At 38.8% G+C, this 22,671-nt stretch overlaps 3 protein-coding genes and 1 long non-coding RNA gene across 4 annotated transcripts; all 4 read right to left on the bottom strand.

Moving 5' to 3' along the window:
- Positions 1 to 3,049: 3,049 nt before the first annotated feature.
- Positions 3,050 to 6,103, bottom strand: LOC127987693 (GTPase IMAP family member 5-like). Its single transcript, XM_052590052.1, has 3 exons — positions 6,065 to 6,103; positions 3,503 to 3,972; positions 3,050 to 3,241 (listed from the first exon to the last, which is right to left on the bottom strand). Coding segments are annotated over exons 1-3 (513 nt in total). The 5' UTR covers positions 6,066 to 6,103; the 3' UTR covers positions 3,050 to 3,199.
- A 1,440-nt stretch (positions 6,104 to 7,543) lies between these two features.
- Positions 7,544 to 10,793, bottom strand: LOC127987808 (uncharacterized). Its single transcript, XR_008161422.1, has 3 exons — positions 9,846 to 10,793; positions 8,917 to 8,951; positions 7,544 to 8,495 (listed from the first exon to the last, which is right to left on the bottom strand). It is a non-coding gene; the product is annotated as an uncharacterized LOC127987808 (long non-coding RNA).
- A 3,320-nt stretch (positions 10,794 to 14,113) lies between these two features.
- Positions 14,114 to 18,538, bottom strand: LOC127987760 (guanylyl cyclase-activating protein 1-like). The gene is made up of 4 exons (XM_052590165.1): positions 18,321 to 18,538; positions 14,851 to 15,000; positions 14,648 to 14,738; positions 14,114 to 14,566 (listed from the first exon to the last, which is right to left on the bottom strand). Exons 1-4 carry the CDS (start codon positions 18,516 to 18,518, stop codon positions 14,439 to 14,441), a joined length of 567 nt encoding a protein of 188 aa, XP_052446125.1. The 5' UTR covers positions 18,519 to 18,538; the 3' UTR covers positions 14,114 to 14,438.
- A 366-nt stretch (positions 18,539 to 18,904) lies between these two features.
- LOC127987765 (putative uncharacterized protein GUCA1ANB) lies at positions 18,905 to 19,539 on the bottom strand. Its single transcript, XM_052590171.1, has 2 exons — positions 19,206 to 19,539; positions 18,905 to 19,137 (listed from the first exon to the last, which is right to left on the bottom strand). The coding sequence occupies exons 1-2, from the start codon at positions 19,314 to 19,316 to the stop codon at positions 18,913 to 18,915; spliced, it is 336 nt and encodes a 111-aa protein (XP_052446131.1). The 5' UTR covers positions 19,317 to 19,539; the 3' UTR covers positions 18,905 to 18,912.
- Between the last annotated feature and the right edge of the window lie 3,132 nt (positions 19,540 to 22,671).

Raw genomic sequence — 22,671 nt, forward strand, 5'->3', positions numbered from 1 at the left:
TTGAATACTTTATATTTAACACGTTCATTTACGTCCATATTAGGATTAAATTGTTGGACTTTAAATGAAATCTATTGTTTTCACCGTTGACCGATTTGCAGAACATTTAGACAGATAACTTCCGTGCTCAGATGCGGCAAATTTGTCACAGGACAAGCGAGATGACAGTAGTACCCGACTACATGAACTAGCTGTTTTAAATATAGTAATTTTATATTTAACGTCAGTTTATCAGTGCATCCGAAAGTATTTTTTTTTTTAGACTATCAGTGATCCCATAGGCTCTCTTTCATTCACCTGCATGGTTTAAAATGGCAAATAGTCATGCCATGACCAGAACAGAGTCTCTCTCTTACTCCACCCAAGCACGATTACATCGTCAGTATGTATTGCGATCTCACACGCTGACAAGATGACGATTTGACAATGACCATATCGCTGATTCATGGCACTTATTTGGACTACATTGGCACAGGAAATTCTATTTATTTTTTGTACGCTTAATTTTCGAATACAATGACTGCACCAAGATTTTCTGACTTGTTAGCGGAAGCAGCTCATTGGATTTGTTAAACAGTTATGCAAGTAATCCTCATAGCATCTACCCTTTAGACAACCAAATTGTTCTTCGTATTGAGCCCCCTGTCAGGCGCTGCAAGACTGCTCCCGGTTGAGCCAACCTTTGCCTTTTCCGTTCAACTACCAGCAAAGCTTGCTCATCTGACGTTGCGAGTATTAAACTCCTATCAGATGCTGCAAAGAGCTTTCCCGGTTAAGCAATCTTGGCCTTTCTGTCTTACATCAGTGAGGCTACCAGTTTGATACAGTGAGTATTGAGCTCCCATCAGATATCAGTGAAAGCCTCCTGGCTAGACAACTGACTTTTTCTTCTCCAATCCAACCATACTAGTCCATCTTCGAATACCTCCTCCTTAGAAATTCTCAGACGCAATTCTCCCATGAACCTCTATTTTAGATGAGAAAAAAAAAAACTTTAAAACGTTTGGAGAGGCTTTCCCATTTGATGTCGTGAGTATTTACCTCCCATCAGACGTCGGTGAGAGCCTCCCGTCTAGACAACATTACTTTTTCCTTTCTACGGTCGGCGAAGGCTTACCCATTCGAGGCCCTGAGTATTGAGCTCCCATCAGATGTCGGCGAGAGTCTCCCGGCTAGACAACTTTTTTCATCCTTTGGTCAAAAAAGGCTTACCCATCCGATGCTGTCAGTATTGAGCTCCCATGGGATGCTGGCGCAAGCCTCCAGGCCACACACCCTTACCTTTTCCTCCTACGGTCAGTGAGCCTTACCCTTTCGATGCCTTGAGTATTGAGCTCCCATCGGACACCGGCGAGAGCCTCCTGGCAACACAACTTTACCCTTTCCATCTTGTGTCTGGAGAGGCTTACCCGTTCGATGCCTTGAGTATTGAGTTCCCATCGGACGTCGGCGAGAGTCTCACGGCCACCTAACTTTTCCGCCAAACTCTGTCCGAATCTCTCCCCCCCCCGCCTGGTGCCGCTTACCCGTTTGATGTTCTGAGTCCTGATCTCCCATCGGATGCTGTGAGAGCCCGCGCAGTCGGGTTTTCCTATTCGCGCTCCCCAGCCGGCAAGGCTAACCCATCTGATGCCGCTGAGTATTGTGCTCATGTCAGATGTAGGCGTGAGTGCTCCCATTTGGGTTTTCTTTACTTGCTGCCCACAAACAGGTCTTATCCATCTGATGCCATGAGTATTGATCTCCCGTCGAGTGTCGCAAGAGTCCTCTTTGTCGGCGTCCCAAAGCCTGTTTATCTGCTCCGGTTGTGCAACGGCTCGAGTCCTCCCGACCAGGCACCCCAAATCACATAGTCCGATACAAACAGCGGGCAGGGCCTATCTCTCCAAATATGTAAAGTTGCTCCCACTGGAGTACATAGGCTCTTCCAACCTGCCAACCAGCTGACTTTCTAAATATCAGCCCCCACCAGATCTCAAAGCTATTGTGGGGGGGGGGGGGTCCTTAGTCTGGCGGCTGTCCTTTCCGCTATTGCTTTTTGGCAGGTACTCTAGGTTCGGGCCATTCCTGACCTCTGAGCCCTTCCCCGGACAGCACGCCAAATATGCATTATAATACTAAAGCTAATTATATGTAAGTGTGAACTTGTGAAATGTAGTTTCATAACAAGGTTCTGGAGGAGCACGTCAGATACTTAGCATAATTAGCAAAGGTGGAGCCACTTAAGATAATCAACCTTAGGGTATAAATACAGCTGACTTAGCCTACCTGTCTCCATTGAATGGTTTATCAGCATTCCCTCTCCACCCCATCTCCTCCACTAGAGTTCATTTTACACTTCAGGTAATTATATGTAAGTGTGAACTGAATATACAGTTGGTATGGAATTTTTGTTTAAACTTTTTTTTTGTTTCTTCACTTTTGCAAAAAAAATAATTATTACATGTTTATATGAAATGCTTAGACAAAATAAATATGTAGTTAACTTTAAAGTTTATCTACATTTCTTGCTTTCATACATGGTCGTATGAAAAATTTGCCATACTTTAGTAGCAGATTTCTGCCATATACTGGAAAACACATTTAAAATAACTATTTTAAACAAAAGCACTATATGAACATTTTGGAGTGACTTTATTACACTAATATACAATCGGACATCCCAATTTCTGTTTTGGTAAATTCATTAAGTGTCATGTAATTTAGATGAAGGGACCACTTTTTTTTTTTTTTTTTTTGGGGTCCTGAAATACCCTGAACACTGCACAGAGGTTACGATGACTATTGGTACATAAAATAAAAATGGATTTCCCATCCTCGTTTTAATTTTTCTTACTAAATTATACAGTTACTGTTGCTATAGACTGTGGGATGACTAACAGGCAACATTGGAAACCATTTTGTGATTAAAAAACAATTTATTAAACTAAATCCTGTAACTTATGTATTTACCTCGAGCTGATGTGGTTCTTCACGCTTTCTTAACGACCTATAATATCTTGCCTTAATAACCACTTTCCCTGCAATAATATCTGAGTCTGAAGTGTCCAAACACACACACATAGTTAACAAGCTAGATTTTATTAAACCACTTTCAAAATAATCAATAAAAGTAAATGAATTCGAAAATCAATATCATGGCAACTGGCTCATTATACATAACGTTACCTTGATAATCAAATGTAAATTGTTCCAAAAATCATTTGTAGCCATTGTCCAATTTGGATCTCTTCACATCTCCCTGAAAATCATCAAAAAAACGAACAGCATGTGCAATTCTGAGTTTTGGCAGATAACTTAATGATTAGAAGAAAACAAGATGTTCGCAATCCATGATTGTGATCGTAGCACTGGCACGAGCGGAAGTACCCCTACCCTACTTCCTGTCTCGCTCGTCATCTTGTGAAATAGGCCTATTGTCACAAATGAGAAATTCTATACTTTCTTTCTTGAGTATCTCCTCTGTCCTTCTGAACATCTCATAGCGCCATCCTGTGCTTACTGTAGAAAACCTCAGATATCCTCCTCCACACTCCTTTATTATATCATGAACAGAGTTATTCCTCGAAGTGAATTGTGATCTGTGTTGCACATCATCAGTAGTCAGCACTATAGTGTGTTTCATGGCCTGGTAGCTGAAGAGGTTCAGCACATATTTCACTTGGTGTCTGTCGTTCTCAGTGAAGTTGTTATACTGCAGTACGAGTACAAACACATGAGGTCCTGGAGCAGACAGAGACACACAATCTCTCACTCCATCTATTATCTCTCCCTGTGGGAAATTTGGCTGGAGCAGGTGAGGATTGAAGACTGTGATCTTTCTCTCCTCCACCTCTCCACTGATTCTGTCACTGGATTGCTGTAAATAATATGGAGCTTCACTGTCAAACACTGCTCTTCCCAGTATAGTGTTTGCCACTCGTCTGTTTTCTGATCCATTCTTTCCCATCAGCACAATCCTCAGATCACTCACTGAAAAAGAGCACACACAAACAAAGTTCAATAAAAAACACTGCACAAGAATTTCATGTTAAATATTCTACAGAACAAACAGATTTAACACAAGCAAAATATCACGTAACCCTTCCACAAGGATTTTGTCAATCTTAGAAAATCTTCTCATGTTTTCTTGTGACACAAAACACAGAAACAGCTTCAACTGCAGTGTGCAGAGATCATTTTTTCTCTAGGCTATTGTATTAAGAGTACTGTATTGTGTCTGACATCACTGCTGTTATCTATAATGAGATCTCAGTTATTATGGACTGAACTAGTTTTATGGTAATTTTATCCCAGATAGCACGATTCCTACAGGCCCACATCTGGAACTTTCATCTGGACCATATACCGCATAGAATGAGGGCACTGTGGCGGTCCGCTCCCGTTTAACAGATTTGGGCCACGAGCAAGCCAAAGCAAGGCCCAATGTCAGCTATGAATAAACCAAATAAAGCAGAACTGGCCCAAATCAGAGCCACATTGGTTTGAATTCTGGCCCAGATCCTGTATGGAATAATGCCATTTGGGCGGTCCATTCCTGTTTGCCAGATTTGGTACTCAAATAAGTGCCTCATGTAAGCCAACCAAATAAACCAAAACTGGCCCTAATGTGGGCCACAGCTGATTTCATTATTTTTGACAAGCAACAATTCAAATGTCACAGACAAATATTTAAAGACACATTCCAAGAGTTTAAAAACAGTTCTTCACAAGTTTGGACCTAAACGCCTATCATTAAGACCCTGCCTACACAGTAAGTCTGTAAGTGTCAGTAAGTCATAAGTCATAAATCTAAACAAAATGTAGCAGAGCAACATTCAAAAACATGTAGACATAAAACCAGACAAACTTGAAGAGAACATACAGGAACTTAAGTACTCAGACCAAACAAGGATAATTAACTAGGCACAGAATAATACAATCAACACAACAAGGGAAACAAAGTCCAAATTAACAGAAAACATGACGATAAAGTCCGAGACACACTGCATGATTTTAGCAATTTTCACGTTGACTTCATATCTCATTTTATTGGTTGGTCAGTAAATGTGGATCATATCAGCAAACACACTGTGCAATTATCATGCTGTATCAGCCCAATCTCATGGCAATTCGTACATATTTTACCAGGTCGCTAATTTGTACGAATTCGTACAACCACACTCGTACAAATCCATAAATTTTTGTCAAATCTTACATATTTTATGAATTGCACAAGTCGTATGAATTTGTATGAATGACCTACACCTAACTCTGCCCCTAAACCGACCCGACATTGGGGTTTAGACAAATTCTATAAAATCGTACGAGTAAGGTTGTACAAATTCGTACCAATTAGCCACCTCGTAAAATATGTATGAATTGTTTGTGAGATTACATTAGCTGTATCACTGGCTATCTTTGATCACAAGACCATGACAACGGCCGTCTTTTGAACCTTTCTCAGTATACGACACAGAGCCACGATCACAGAAATTACCACGATTGTTTCACAATGCCAATCTTTCATCTGGACAGCCAAAAATCGTGCAGTGTGTCTCGGGCTTGAGAGCTATCATTATCATATCAAGTGCACTTCTGTTTAAATGCTGCACAGTACACATGTAAAAAACCTGCCAATAAAGGCATGTTTAAAAAATGATGATAATAGCTTCTCACACAATATAAGTGGATCTTTATTCATGTAAAAAACATAGCTGAGTTTATAATTTAGTAAAGTAATTATTTCTCCTGCAAGGGAATTAAAATATTTGGGTTTCTTTGGCATCAGACAGTGTTCTGTCTCTCTCACACACGAGATATTTAATTAGGCACAAGTGACTTTCAATTGAACAGTTTTGGGAGTTATTCACATCCTCATTTGTATGTAACAATTAAACCTTAATATATTAGGACTATTTGTAATTTTCTTTTTGGTGTGAACTAATACTCGAAAATCGTGTAATGATAATACTTTACACAGACTTTTTTTAGAGTTTAGTTTAAAGTTTAGAATTTTAGAGATTCATCCATAATGTTTCATATAAAAGCAAACACATAAATGTTTGTGCTTTAATTAACTTACTGTCCGGACGATCAAATAATGGACTACATCTACCTGCTGCTAGTAGAGAGAAAACAACACACACACAGAGAGAGGACAGATTGTTTAGCTATTATACATTATTTATAAAAACATCTGTTAGAACTAATTGAGTAAATAACAGTGTGTTAATGATAGATCGACGCTAATTTAATTGATGTTGAGTCTTACCTGTCGCCATTTTAACAATAACACCTTTAAAACTTAATCGAAAGAAAAACGCTTAAAGACTTGTCCTGTTCTCCTGAAGAGCTCTAAACGTAACGTCTATGCTTTATTTTAAGAGTTATTAAAAGCTCTTTAAACTGAGAAAGAGAAGCTTGGCCTAAACCGTCAAATAAACGTCAAAATATGTCAGTTCGCCCGCTGCGGTCACGCCATCTGCGTTAGAATAGCGCGGTCACGCCATCTGCGTTTAGAGTAGCGCGGTCACGCCACCTGCGCTTCAAGTTCATCGCGCGTCTACTCGGCGGTGCGTGGTACATTAACGTGCGAGCGCTACAGTCTTCTTCTTTTAGTAAATCCTCCTTCGGTTGTCATATTTGTTCATATTCATATGTAGATTTTCTTATCACTTAACACTTAAAACGTGAATGAATTCCGTCATTCTTAAAAAAAAAAAAATCCATTGATCCAACTGATGTAGAATAATGTTAACTGTAAGTAGAAAGACAGCTGTAAAAAACACAATCCAAATTATGCATTAATTCAGCAGCATTCCACATAAAAAGGAAAACGTATACAGCTTGAACCCAAAAATACATAAATAAATAAAAACACATAATTTTAGTAAAATAAATGGTGAAAACTTAAATAGAAGGCCGTGAATATGAATACGAATAAGAATATGAATAAATATGACAACCGAAGGAGGATTTAGTAATGAAGAAGACGCCCAGCCGGCATTTCAACGTTGATTCAACGTTGAAACAACGTCAGGTACCATGGTTGAATCAACGTTGAAAAACCTTTCGATTTTGCAAATTGGATCAACGTTGAAATCACGACGTTGATTCACCGTTGAAATCGTGACGTTGATGTACGGTTGAAATCACAACGCTGATTCACTGTTGAAATCCCGACGTTGAATCAACGTTGAATAACCTTTCGATTTTGCAAATTGGATCAACGTTGAAATCACGACGTGGATTCACCGTTGAAATCGCGACGCTGTTTCACCGTCTTACCTGCATTATGGGTGAATTAGGGTCGTGCTGCAGCCCTGGGATGAAAGCTGAATGAGGTGTTGATTTTGAAAAGTTAATCAGCGTTGATAACACGACGTTGTTTCCCCGTCGTACCTTGCACCGTGTATAAATACACCTAGATCCTAGTTGGCATTTAGATCAACAATGTACATGCAAGGCTAAAAATCTAATGACTGGCAGCAATGGCTTTACAAACAACTTCAGTAAACTACCACATGCTCAAAATTGTCACACAGCAGTTAAATTTTGGAAACATACTGAATAAAACAGATGAAAATAATCCCACACTTTATTATGCAGAGTATGCATGGAGGTAATGCTAAAAACATGTAGTAGAACAATCCAAATACAATAATATTTAAAGGTTTTTGTAAAATAATTCGGCACAAAAATGCATATTTTTTTCAGCACTTACAAGACAAACCCTTGTACCTTTATGACTGAAACCAGTGGATCTTTTATTTTGGTGGAAAACTACAGTTTCTGTCAAAAACATGTTTTAGTAATGTGTCTCATTTCAAGTTGTGCACATTTGTGCAGTGAAAATGTGTTGCACAGTACGAGCAGGGAACCTTCCACCAGTTGATTTCTAATGGGAACCCCCCCAGACTGTGTCTTCTTTACCGTGGGGAATGCAGAATGAGATTTCTACCGCAGGGCACTCTAAAATGTTAGAACCAGCAGCCTCGTGTATATAGTGTGCTTGTGCTTCGGGTGATCCTTGAAAGTGTCCCAGCGCTAGGTCCTTTCTGACGCCGTCCCCTCCACTCTCTCCCACTTGTGCACTTTCTGTACCGTCCTGTATAAACATTTACATTTAATCATTTAACAGCCGCTTTTATCCAAAGCGACTTACAAATGAGAAGAACAGAAGCAGTCAGGTGTACAAGCGAACAACAACAGTATACAAGTGCCATGACAAGTCTCAGTTAGTCTAGTACAGAACACATAGCCAGGTTTTTTTTTTTTTTTAATATGAAAGACAAGAAAAGAAGGAAAAGTGCTAGCATTAGTTGGTTAAGTTCCGGTGAAAAAGATGAGTCTTAAAATGTTTCTTGAAAATGAGTAAAGACTCAGCAGTTCGGATTGAGATTGGGAGGTGATTCCAGCAGCTGGGCACAGTCCAGGAAAAGGTCCGTGAGAGTGATTGTGAACTTCTTTGGGATGGCACCACAAGGCGTCGTTCACTTGCAGAGGGCAAACTTCTGGAGGGAACATAAGATTTAACCAGTTTGTTTAGGTATGTCCACAACTTTTCACAATAACTTTGATATTGTGAAATATATTTAACTGAAAACTGAATGCAAAATAAATCACACAATATTTTCACTTTACAGTTCAGTAACAGTGAGGTTGGAAACAAAGTGGACAACACTATTCATTAAACACTTATTTAATGTATTCAGATGAAAATTTACAATATTAACAAATTATTCACAAGCAGTGTTTTCAGAGCCCCCAGTTACACTGTTTTAATCAAAACACTAGTAATACAGTGTAGTAAAACAAATAAAATCTAATTCAGTAAATTTTTAATAAACTAAGTACAATCAAAACCTATCACAAAAGGTCAAAGCATCTCTAGCAGAAGTGACAGTGCAATGTAGCAGATGAACAATTTCTTACCAATGTTTCAAGAACAAGCTGGATCCTTGATGACTCTACAAGGGGAAAGAAGAAATGGTTTACTGAAAAGTTCTTAAAAAGCAGGATTTCATATTATACCATTTCTTTAAACCACTGGTTCTCAAACTTTTTATACCAAGTACCACTTCAGAAAATATTTGTTATTAAATATTAAGTTGCACCATAATGACCAACATTACATTTCAGCAGCGTAGTAGACCAAACTATTCAGCTACAGGTCTACAGTTTTATTCTAATAAGAATATTTATTGTTGTCAGACACTTTACCATGTTTGAACATTAACACTACAACTGTGCTTACATACACAGGTAAATAAAAAAAAGTTTAAATTAAAATGTAATTTTAAATGTAATTATGTAACAAAAGTTACAAAACTGTACTGTACTTTAACTCTAACATACTTAAATGTGCAAAAAAAAAAACTTACTCAAAGATTAAGTTAAAATATATTAACATTAATTAGTTTAATTTAGTGATTCACCTGCATAACAACTAGAGGGGGCCTGACACTTTGAGAACCATGGCTTTAAACAATCCTTTTATTCATTTATTCATTTTCATTAATTCATTAAAATTATATTATTTAAATACAGACATTTGCACTTATATGTTTCAGAAAACACTTTGAAACTATTATAAGCATACAAACATATATAACACACCTAATGCATGGGATACATATCAGGAAAATATGGGAAAATCTCTAAACCATCTCTAAATCTCTCTTACCAGCAACACATTAGGTGAGCACCTAACTTGATCAGCTGTGATAAAGCAATGCAAAAATAGACACACGGGTATTTATTCATCTGCAGATTACATGTCCTTTAAACTACCCATTTGTAAACTCTGGTAATACTTTACTATTTTCAAAAGATAATAAAGATAACGTTAGCGATTTTCTTACCTCATTTTGCCAGGATGTTTTCAGGACCTCGCAGAACACCTGACCCTTCTTGTGTTCACAGTTTTTGTTCTCCATTGACATGTCACGACTCAAATTCGCTCAAAATAAATAAAAAATGTACAGGCAAATATGAAATAATTCGGGACCGATAGAGCAGTCAGTTATAACGAGCAGCAGCTCACAGTTAGCCGCCTCACTCACAGAAAGACGACAATAACGGTCATATTTTTAAATGTAGAAAGGCGCGAACCGATTCATTGTCCAGTTTCCTGAATGACAGCCAGATTAACCAATCATGATAGAAGTAATAAAATAAAACTACCAATGGGAGTTGTTTCAGTGTGATAAAGCAGCGAAATGTATATAGTTTTATTGTTGTTAATGATGCTAATATTTAACATATACCTTTAGATTTTAGAATAGGTATCATGACTAAAATATTTTAAAATGCTATTAAAATAATTAATTAATTTAAATAATTTAATATAAATAATTTAAAAGCTTGTTAACCTTTAACTACCATTTAGCATTAAACATTTTTAACGTTGTTTCATTAAAACAACTGACCTTATTTCAGCCATATTTCAATGTTGAAAGTTGGTCATGTGCTGGAAGTTTTTCAACAGTTCATCTTTAAACGTTGAATCAACGTTGTTTCAACGTTGAAACCACAACTGACCTTATTTCAACCATATTTCAACATTGAAAGTTGGTCATGTGCTGGATGTTTTTCAACCATTCAGCTTTAAACGTTGAATCAACGTTGTTTCAACGTTGAAACCACAACTGACCTTATTTCAACCATATTTCAACATTGAAAGTTGGTCATGTGCTGGATGTTTTTCAACCATTCAGCTTTAAACGTTGAATCAACGTTGTTTCAACGTTGAAACCACAACTGACCTTATTTCAACCATATTTCAACGTTGAAGGTCGGTCATGTGCCGGCTGGGCGGTAGCGCTCGCACGTTAATGTACCACGCACCGCCGAGTAGACGCGCAATGAACTTGAAGCGCAGATAGCGTGACCGCAGTTTTGTGAAAGTTAACGAGGCGCAGTGACAGGGAAAGATTGCTCAGAAACCTTTGTTTAAATATGAATCAGTATGAGCTGTACGGTAACCGGAAAGGGACATACGTTCGATTTACTAAGTTCTGTCGTGGCTGCACGAGTTTAATGCCTAAACAAACCTGCATTACCACAGCGAGGGGCGTCATGCACTCATTATTTTTGAGGGGGCACGAGTTGGGGGTAGGGTCGTCATGTGACATACAGCAGCCACAACAGCATATTGGCAAATTATTATTAAGCATTATTATTATTCATTTTTATTGGAAACATTCCTAGACGCATGAACTATATCATGAAATATCTCGATTCACACCTTCATAGATTGTTAGATAATAATATGCGATGGTCAAAGCAGCCTAATAACTATGCATAAATACCTCCCTAACACACGACGTAACAGTTACGTAATGTTATTAGCGGGGCTGTCTGTTTACTTAAGTATGCACGTGCCCCCTCAGATTTCTGAGCCAAGTGGATTTTGAATGCAGCTTCCAAAAGACAAAAAATAAGTTCACATCGGTGTGAGAGAGTAACTCTAGCGCTGAGTTAACATTGATGTTAATGTATGGCGCAGTAGCCTGTATTGATTCCGCGACGCCAGAACTGCAGCTGATAGAATCTGCGATATTTCTGCAAATCTTCATATCCTACCCTCGGCGGAAATCGCGGATCGGGGATAGACCACAGAGGGGCAGGGGATCGAGCCCCATCTGAAGTAATCAAACAAATATATGACAGTCCCAGTCATAGTTATTAATTTTCTGCATTGTTGTCGTAATTTTGTAAATATTTGTTTCAAACCAGGAAGGCGAGCCAATGGATAACACTCAAGCAACATGCAAACTTATTCATCTCTGTCCATTTTACTAACTGTGCGTTCACACCGCCGGGCGTCGAGAGCGTCAAAAATCGCTCTTTTGCCGCTCTGCTCACGACGCTGCAGAAAGATTCGTGAGCGATCTGACGCTCTGACGTAGATCGAATACTTATCCTGTTTTTAAAGCGGCCGCAAAGCAAGCTTGTTGATCTCGTGCAGACTAACCCCAATGAGAGGAACGTTATAAGTTACCCTCATTAAATATAATGTTGTGGGCGAAGTTTTAAAGTCCTTTACCTAATAATGTATAAAGCGCTGTGAAAATACTCTGCAAGTGAAAGTCCTGCATTGAAAATGTTACTTAAGTAAATATAAGCAAGTATAAACATTACTTAATGTAAGTATAATCAAGGAAATTTGTTTAAAAGTAAACTGGGACAACTGTAGCCTACTATTATTTATAATATCATTAGATTATTATATACCGTTAATGCACATCAGCAACTCACCAGAAACATGAACAATCTCAGACTCAGACATTTTTATATATTTATTTATTTTATGTCCCTGTACACAAACAGGGACACATCATAGATTATTGCAAACCCGCCACAGCATCCTGTCCTCTTTCTGCTTGAGAACTAATGTGGTCGGAGCTGCGTTCTCTGGAATCCTCTCAAGCGGTGCACTTCTACATTCCGATTGGTTGCTGCTCAACCGCGTCATAGCTCATTACCATAAAGTTGCCCTGATTTCTGTCTGCAGACTGCAAGATAAGGGCGTAACTTGAAGTAGGAGGCGTAACTTGAAGTTGTTCAAATCACACAGAACCACGCGAGATCTCAAAAAGAGATTTTGTCGGGATGCATTTGATTTTTTTATATTTTTAACTCCACTAATGTAAGTGTTACCCTTAAAGCATTTTTTTTTATTATTAGAAAACCCAAAATCATTATCTCTTGAATATTTTTTTTCAATTATTTTACGTGAAAAATGTTTTTCTTGTATAGTATCTCATACTATGATGAACACATTTTTTTATTTACTGTTTTATGGCATTATGATTGTTTATTGTTAGATACAACCGTCTTAACATGATCTTTTATGTAATAATTTGGTAATAATAATAAAAAAGAGGGTCAGATGCACAAACACCTCACAGTGACAAAGGGTACGTCGATCAGCTGCTTGAAGATCTCACCTTTGGAAAAGACTGTTGATTTGATACTCTAAAAATGTAAGTATTACTACTTAAAAATTAACATTACCCCATAATGAATTGCATCTTTTGCCCACCCCAACACTGACGTGCAATAATAACGATAAATGCCAACCAATATATATTTTTTTTCTTAAAATTACACTTTAGTAAAAGAAGCAAAATTTACTTTCTTTTGTGTTGACAAAAGTGAATTCTACACAATATCACACACACATCACTCAGACACCTGTTTCATGTCTGTTAGATGTGCTCATCTGCAATACTTATCAAACATTATCCAGTCAGATGATAAATAGACATTTAGTAATAGTCTTTAAGAAGTATATATGGTTTTTGTAAATCCACTAATGAGTCGTGTACTTAATGGAGCTCCCCTGTTAGTTATGCATTATAAAACATGTTTACAGCAAAAGCACAAATATGCTATATTATGTAGGTCACAGACAGGGTTTAGATTAAGCCTGTGAAACCTGGGGATAGCGTCTTTAGACCCTTTGCTTATATGTTGCTTAATTTACGCCTTAGTTTTAATAAATTATTAACTCCAAAAACAATACCACTGTATGAAAATGACTTATACACTTCAATTTAAATAAGTATTTCGGGGAAAATATATATTCTCACCGTTGTCTCTCACAGCAAGCTGTCATATTCGTCTTCTTTCCAGTTTAATGGCGGTTGGCATCCAGTTTATTGGTGCATTACCGCCCTCTTCTGTTCCGGAGTGTGGATCAGATAATACGTTTTCCTACTAAGTGTACACATCTCTCACATTGTCCCCTAACATTAATATCCACACACACATCACGCATCAAATCCTGCCTAAAACCCATGCCTCCCTTAAAACGTAATCAATATTCTACTCTGTGCCCTAATTAAAGCCGCCATATTGCCAACAACTTATCGTTTTGAGATCTCGCGTGGTTCTGTGTGATTTGGACAACTTCAAGTAACGCCCCCGTCTTGCAGTCTGCAGACGTACACGCTTGGCTGAAGACGCGCTTCTGTGTGTTTACGTGATTCAGCCAGAAGGTGGCGCTATAATGGAGAATTATAGGATCCAAGTACACATATGATTCATGTCAAAATATATAAAGGAGGTTGATTATAGTCATTATTCAGTATACAAAAAACACATTTCATGTTTTATTGGGGAAAGTGTAAAATTACAACAACATAACAAATACTACAATACTTCATATCTATAATAATAATACTACGTCATATTAAGATGGAGTTCTTACAGGACATCACAGGGCTGAAGAAAAGTATTTCACAGGATTGGTTGAAATCCTAGGTTTTAATATCACAAATGAACCATAAGTATAAGTGCACTTAAACGAAGCGTCTGCTCTAGTCTCAGTTATTGTGTGGCTGCTGAAATGCAGATGAACTTTATTAACACTGTGAGGGTTTAAAGCTGAATCAGCATCTTCAGAGTTGAGAAACGCTCCTCTTCTTCTTCTGGTTTGGCACCTGATCTCAGGCTGAGCCCATGTCTGTGTAGATGTTACTGACGATATGAGTCAGATCCAGACTCTGGGTCAGCATCACCGACAGAACCTCGTCCGCCTGGATGCCCTCGATGAACTCGTCCAGAGACAGCTCGCCTGAACACACACACATTTACATATGTAAATCACACCGCTTCATCTGCATATTTAAATAGCACACACAGATCGTCATATTACCGTCTCCGTTAACATCAATCTTGTTAAACACCATGTCAGTAAGTTCTTCAGCGGAAAACTCCTGCTCTACTCCGTTAATGGCTTCGATGGCCTGCAGCAGAAAAACAACAGATGAAAGCGAGTTGATTGTGTGTTTGTTCTGACGTCTTATGAGATGGTTTTCAGTACAATATGTCACAGACAGCACTGAATTCTTCAGATACCTTGAAGATGAGCAGCAGCTCCTCGCGGTCGATGCAGCCGCTGCCGTCCACGTCGAACAGTTTAAAGTACCAGCGCAGCTTCTGCTGAACTCCACCCTTCAGAACCAGACTCAGAGCTGCCACGTACTCCATGAAATCAATGCAGCCGTCCTGATGATGACATCACAACACAAAACTAATTATGATACTGTGATCTAGTGATCACATCAAACCAAATATAAGTAAAGTGTCTTTCAAAGTTTGAGGCTTAAAATTACAACTAGATAAAAAAGTTCGTAAAGACAAACTTTAGGTTGGCTTGAGAAAGCCTAGCCTGAAAGTTTAAAGCAGTGATAAAAGCCTAAAGTTTGAAAATTCTGATAGGTTAGACAGATGTTAATAACATGTTTCTAGCATGATTAGAATGCTTTTAACATGATTAGCCTGTTACTAGCATATTGCTGACATTAATAACAATTTAGTAGCATTTCGCTAGCATGTTTCTAACATGATTAGCATGTTACTAGAATATTGTTAGCAAGATTAGCTAGTGATTAGCACGTTGTTACCGTGATAAGCATGCACCTAGCATGTTTGCTGACATAAATAACAATTTAGTAGCATTTCGCTAGCATGTTTCTAACATGATTAGCATGTTACTAAAATATTGTTAGCAAGATTAGCAAGTGATTAGCATGTTGTTACTGTGATAAGCATGCACCTAGCATGTTGCTAACATGATTAACAAGTGACTAGCATGTCGCTAGCATGTTTCTAGCATGAATATCATGCCCCCTAGCATGTTGCTAGCATGATTATCAAGTGACTAGCATGTCACTAGCATGATTAGCAAATTACTAGCATGTCACTAGGATGTTTCTAGAATGATTAGGAAGAGACTAGCATGTAGCTAGCATGTTTATAGCATGCTCATCATGCCCCCTAGCATGTTGCTAGCATGATTATCAAGTGACTAGCATGTCACTAGCATGATTAACAAATTACTAGCATGTCACTAGGATGTTTCTAGCATGATTAGGAAGAGACTAGCATGTAGCTAGCATGTTTCTAGCGTGATTATCATGCCCCCTAGCATGTTGCTAGCATGATTAGCAAGTGACTAGCATGTTTCTATAGCATGATTAGCATGCACCTAGAATGTTGCTAGCATGATTATAAAAAATTACTAGCATGTCACTACAATGTTTCTAGCATGATTAGCAAGAGACTACCATGTCGCTAGCATGTTTCTAGCATGATTAGCATTTAGCTAGCACGATTAGCTAAAATTTCAAAATATGGAAGAAATAATGTTCTCTTGTTATTCAGTATAACACAGGAATTCATGTAAAAATAAAACAACAATTATTCTGATCTGCACTTATTTATATATGCAAAAAAATATGTAATCATACTAAACTTGTGTTATATTCCAAATTATTAAAAACTTCTGGTTGACAAATGGGTAAAACCTAGTGGTTAGAAGGATAATAGCAAAGATTGGTTAATATTGAAAATGACACTTAATTAGTTTGTAGGAGCAGCATGGAAATCTTTTAATAAAGAGTCATCCAATGATTCATGTCCTTCCTGACTAGATTTGTGCGAATATCAACTACACTGAATGTCACAGTGAATGTCACTATACTGCTTCTAGCATAGAATAGTCACCAAATGTGGAACCTTCAGACTTTTAAAATGATAATTGTTTTGACAAGATTAGAAAAAAAAAATGTGTTTATAAAATTGAGTAGTAAATTAATGGCCCAGAGGAATCAGGTCTTTTGGTATAAAGGGTTTTTATGTCACTATGAGCTCTAAAGCTGTAATTGATGAGGCTAATAATCCAGATAGTCTTGTATTTTTCATGGAAAGTGCCGTGACGTGAATGGAAGCCGCTGTAATCAGAAATAAAGTAGAGCGGTCACTGTATAAACTCCAGAGTTAACCAGATTACAGGATCTGCTGGGTCTTAGTGAAGATCTCTGACCTTCTGCATCACTGATGTTTGGCCTGAGTTTACTATATTAACACAGATCTCGTTACCCATAATCCTCAGCTGAACTGAAGCAGAAGGAACGTTTGTTTATTTGTTTGTATATGCGAGATACCTCATCTATATTCATGGGCGACAACGAGGTTAGTTAAGTTAAAATAAATTTTTTAATTTGATCCCAGATAAAATTATAATACTATATCTAGCTTTACTTCAATAAAAATCTTTCCATGAAAGTCAACAGAGAAACTAAGAGTTCTGACAGACGTTAAACTATTACAATCCACAAAATATGCTTCAAAGATAATGGATTCTGGCACAAAGAACATAAAAGAGGATCTTTCAAGCAGAAGGAACGTGAGGCGTGCGCTGGATAAAGAGTTAATGAGTTCAGCCCTCATGGCTTTATATTTTTCAGTTTATTTATATCAAGTTAAGTTTTGTTTGGGGTGCGTTCAAGAATCAGGTTTATACTTTTAATTTTCCCTAACAATAACCTCTCTACAACAAAAGATGATATTTTGAAGAATGCTGGTAACCAAGCAAATGATGGTACCCATTGACTTCCATAGTATTTCTTCCACACTATGAAAGTCAATGACTACCGTCAATCATTTGGTTACTAGCATTCTTCAACAAATCTTCCATTGTGTTGGTAAAAAGCAGTTAACGGTAGCTATTGACTTCTGTAGCATGGAGAAAATACTGTGTAAGTCAATGGGTACCGCCAACTGTTTGGTTACCGAACATTTAAAGGGATAGTGAAAATTATGCAATTTACTAATGTTGTTCCAAACCTGTTGAACACAAAAAAATACATAATTTGAATCTTGTTGGTAAATATTTGATGGTACCCATTGACTTCCATAGTTGTTGTATTTTTCCACACTATGCAAGTCAATGGCTACCATTAGCCAATTAGATACAAGCATTGTTCCCTAAAGCTTCCACTGTGTTGGCAACCAAGCAGCTGATGGTAGCCTTTGACTTCTATAGCATGGAGAAAAATACTGTGGAAGGCAATGGGTACCGTCAGCTGTTTGGCTACTAAACATTTAAAGGCATAGTTCACCCGAAATGAAAATACTCTAATTTACTAATGTTGTTGCAAACCTGTTGAACACAAAATAAGATATTTTTTAACCACTTTGGTAGCCAAGTATTTGACGGTACCCATTGACTTCCATAGTTTTTTTTCACACTATGCAAGTCAATAGCTACCGTCAGCCATTTGGATACAATAATTCTTCACTAAATAATTAATTGTGTTGATAACCAAGCACTTCATGCTAGCCTTTGACTATAGCATGGAGAAAAATACTGTGGAAGTCAATGGGTACCGTCAACTGTTTGTTCACCAACATTCTTTAGAATATTTTCTTTTGTGCTGGTTTGGAGTAAATTGAGGATGAGGATGCACAAACATGCACAGGTATATTAGTAACACTTTGTCAAATGGTAGCCTAAGAAGTAGAAGAACAGCAGACTTTCTTACGTCGTTAATGTCGAAGGTCTTGAACATGGTCTTGACGTACTCATTGGATGTCTCGGACAGATTCTTCAGGCCGAAGAACTTCTTGAACTCGTAGAAGGTGAGCTGCCCGGACGGACACTCGGTCATGAACTTGCGGTACCACCAGTGGGAGTGACATGCGCTCAGCTCCTTCACTGATATGCCGGAGGTGTTTCCCATGATGCCGCTGCAGCAGAGATCGGTCACCGCTTCCCTGTGCAGACACACACTGACACACAGAGCTCGGCTCAGCCGGCAGGACAGAGCAGGGCGAGGAGGAGGGTGTCCCGTCCAATTACCACTGACGTCACTCCCCGCTGTTCTTTTCCGCTCTGGAAATTACAGCGAATTACCTCCTGCTTACAGGGAATCCTAAATACAGTGTGTCAGCACGCCCCAGTGACCTGAGGTCACGACCTCTGACTGTCAGTCAAACATGATGCTCGAGCACAGCTGTGCGACTGTTATGTGACGATCTAATAAAGCACATTCTAATGGTTATTCTCAGCTGTATGTATAGCCCTGTAGAGCTGAGTGAAGCGACACAGACAGTGTGTGGTTAATGAAGGCAGGTTTATTGTGCTCTGGACACACACTGGCTCCTCCACTTCACCGGGTCGCAGGCCTGCAGGCCGTTGTGTTTGCGTCGGTGGTCTGTGCTCCAGGAGAAGCTGAAGCCACACGCCGGTTTCTGAGCCGTGTAGAAGGGTCTCAGAGAGTTTCGGCTGGTGTCTGGATGGGTTTGGACACGCTCAGGAGGAGAAGCCACAGATCTGATGTCATGCATCTCCGCTGAAGCCTGGTCAGTGATGAACACATGAGTGTCTCACACACATCAGAAATACTGAACGTGACTCAGGTTCTTACCCGAGTCCGCTGGGTTTCTGCTCTCGTCTGCTTCTTCATCATATCAGCACAAGTACTCGTCTTCTGTCTGTCTGTCAGCATCTGATCCCAGTTCAGTGTTTGTGATGACATCACAGAGACGTCACCATGACGACACACTCATTCTAGAATCTCCACAATGGGTTTTTTCATAGTTAATGCAGACATTCCACAAATAAGAATATTTCATTTGTTAACTTACAACGTCCAGTGAGTGTACACAGTTAAATCATATTTTCAAACGTACTTGCTTAGTTTGACAAAATTACTGCTTGATTAAAAATGACTTTTAAACAAGTGCATTTGTTTCTAATGAATCTTTATTTGTAGCTAATGTTGCTATGGTAGAAAATTACATACATACATACATACACACACACATACACATATATTTATTTGTTTGATCACAATTATTGCCAGCATTGCTATTGTAATTTCGGCTGCATCTGAAATTAGGCTACATTAGAAGTTAAATAATTGTTTCTTTCAAGAAACCATTGCTTTGAAAAATGATTCACTGCAATTGGATCGCGAATTACGAATCATTTGATTCACCTCGGGGATTTCAAACCGCGCATCATTTGAATCGTTTGATTCAGATCGGGGATTCAAACAGCGCGTCGCGATCGCGGATTTAAACCGCGCGTCCCGAATCGTTTGATTCATCTCGGGGATTCAAACCGCGCGTTGCGACTCGTTTGATTCAGATTCGCATCGCGAATCGTTGATTCAGATCGGGGATTCAAACCACGCCTCGCGAATCGTTTGATTCGGATCGGATTCAAACCGCGCGTCGCGAATCGTTTGATTCACCTCGGGGATTCAAACCAAGCATTGCGACTCGTTTGATTCAGATTCGCGTCGCGAATCGTTTGATTCAGATCGGGGATTCAAACCGCGCGTCGCGAATCGTTTGATTCGGATCGGGGATTCAAACCGCGCGTGGCGAATCGTTTGATTCGGATCGGGGATTCAAACCGCGCGTCGCGAGTCGTTTGATTCACCTCGGGGATTCAAACCAAGCATTGCGACTCGTTTGATTCAGATTCGCGTCGCGAATCGTTTGATTCACCTCGGGAATTCAAACCCCGCGTCGCGATCGGGGATTTAAAACGCGCGTCGCGAATCGTTTGATTCGGATCGGGGATTCAAACCGCGTGTGGCGAATCGTTTGATTCGGATCGGGGATTCAACCGCGCGTCGCGACTCGTTTGATTCAGATTCGCGTCGCGAATCGTTTGATTCACCTCGGGGATTCAAGCTGTAATCGGGCCTTAAAACCCCAAATTTTTATAATAGAATGATGAAAAAGTTGTTTAAATCACTGATTCATCGACTCACTCATAAACCTACTACACTTGTTTAATTACTGGATTAATCAGCGTTTTTGAACGATTCTCTTGAATGAAATATTAATTCATTGACAAATACATTTTTAAGACACTTGTCGCCACCTAGTGGTGAAATAATGCAATCGACACGAACGTTATTTGAAGCGCAGTACTTTCAAAAGGGGATTTGTTATATTTTGATCGCTACAATATAGACATCAGTGTTAATATCTGAACTATAAACTTTATCCCAGTATTTCTGTGATAATATAAATGACTGTAAGACAGATATAATACTGTGTAGTTGAAAAGACAGTTTGTGAAGATGTTTCTTAACCAAACATAACTGCCCTCTCTGTGTCAGCGGCAGTGCGAGTGTAACGAGGTTAAAATGGTTTTATTTCACAAGATTTTTCTGTTATTATACATTTAAGGCTGTTTTACTATTATTGAAACAAGTGTTTATATTAATTAAATTCATTAAAAAAGGGTCTGTAAAGAGGTGATGGTTCGACGCGGCTGCCTCCCCCCTCTCAAACTTGACACCGGCTTTGAGTGTGATCGGCTGATGATTGGCTGTTCTGCCTTAAGTCCCGCCTCTCTTGGCGTGTTATCGGTCAGCTCGTGCTGAGGAGGCGGGAACTTATGGTTATTTACATCTCCCTTTTCCAGGTACTTTGAATGAGTGTTTATGCTTTAGAGGTATTTAAATAAGCTTGATGTGTTTGGGAAGATGTTCTGTTAATCGTTTTGTTGACATGTCGAGTGTTTTTGGTATTATATTTAGTTTTTTAGACTAATGCTAATTGCTATTATTGGGATATTGTTTGCATACCTGTTGAAGAACTATGAAATTAAAGTGTATATTATTTTAATGTTTAAAAACAGTAAATTGTTACATGATTTATACCACCAGATAAAAAGCTTTGTGTGGGCGTTTTTTCTCTCCTTTTCTGATTTTGCGTTTTTTTTCTCCCCTTTTCTGATTTTGCGTTTTTTTTCTCCCCTTTTCTGATTTTTTTTTTTTTTAATGTAGGATTATTTTTTCCCAGCCAAACGCTGCAAGCCAGAAATCCCGCACAGTGCCAGAGAACTTTAAGCCCTGCATTTTGTACCCCTCTGTCAATGTGTTCATCATTTTTATTGTTTATAAACAAACCGCATCCATCCCCCACACTTTTGAAAAGCTTGCTACGCCCCTGTGCTCTCCTGTCTTTTTTTGCACTGAATTAACAACACAACGCAGACAGAAGAAGACGGTTACACTGGTGTCGTGACCCGTTCGATTGTTCAGCGGCTGCCGAACTCCCGAGGTTGCTGCACGGAGATTAGAAGTCGTCGGATCTCACTGCTTTCCTGCTTCATCGTGGGGACGCGCGGAATGCTGCACGGAGATTAGATGACGTCAGATCGCTCCGTTTTTCCGTTTCATTGAGGGGACGCACAGACTGCTGGTACAGAGGTTAAGAAGACGTCGGACTTTGCCGTTTTACAGTTCACCGAGGAGACGCACGAACTAAGCTTACAGTATTTTTGAACCAGCAAGTTTAAGAGGTATCAAACAGATATAGATTTGATTTAGGTTAAATGTTTTGAGTGATTAATCAGCTTATTAGAGAGGTAAAATCAAAAGTGCTGATTTATTCAGCTGTGGAAAAAAATATATATATATATTTTTGTATTTTTATTTTTTATTTTTATTTTATTTATAAGTATGGTAATTCATGATGAATTATAACAAAGATACCAGTGATTTTGGTGGCTATCATTTGGGGAGAGGTAGAGGGGTTTTGCCATTTAGTGTTCCGTGTACTCCTGGGAAGTTGAATAGCACTGATTATGATGCTAACAGTACACTTTTCTACTCCAGTGTCCCACGATATACCAATATCAATAGTGCCTCAGTCTCAAGGACTGGTGATGTAGATTTGGTGTTCCGCATCCTCAAACAGCACTTTGGGGGTGTGATATCCACAGGTCTTCCTATGGCTGATTTTTATGCTACGACACCATATCAAAATGAAGGTCCTTTTGATTATTGGATCAGATTAAACAAAGCCGCTGACCTAGCTGAACAGCATCTTAAAAGTGAGGGCAGAACATTGCAACACCGGGAC

This window comes from Carassius gibelio, chromosome B22, assembly GCF_023724105.1.
Source record: "Carassius gibelio isolate Cgi1373 ecotype wild population from Czech Republic chromosome B22, carGib1.2-hapl.c, whole genome shotgun sequence".
Taxonomy (NCBI): domain Eukaryota; kingdom Metazoa; phylum Chordata; class Actinopteri; order Cypriniformes; family Cyprinidae; genus Carassius; species Carassius gibelio.

Bases quoted from the DNA above. Each gene is read 5' to 3' on its own strand.
- LOC127987693 (XM_052590052.1), bottom strand. The intron at 3,242-3,502 runs GTAAGCACAGGA...GATGATTTTCAG, and splicing joins GATATCTGAGGTTTTCTACA to GGAGATGTGAAGAGATCCAA.
- LOC127987760 (XM_052590165.1), bottom strand. From the start codon at position 18,518: ATGGGAAACACCTCCGGCATATCAGTGAAGGAGCTGAGCGCATGTCAC. The intron at 15,001-18,320 runs GTAAGAAAGTCT...TGTCATCATCAG, and splicing joins AGACCTTCGACATTAACGAC to GACGGCTGCATTGATTTCAT. The intron at 14,567-14,647 runs GTAATATGACGA...GTGTGTGTTCAG, and splicing joins GATTGATGTTAACGGAGACG to GCGAGCTGTCTCTGGACGAG.
- LOC127987765 (XM_052590171.1), bottom strand. From the start codon at position 19,316: ATGTCATCACAAACACTGAACTGGGATCAGATGCTGACAGACAGACAG. The intron at 19,138-19,205 runs GTAAGAACCTGA...ATCACTGACCAG, and splicing joins CAGAAACCCAGCGGACTCGG to GCTTCAGCGGAGATGCATGA.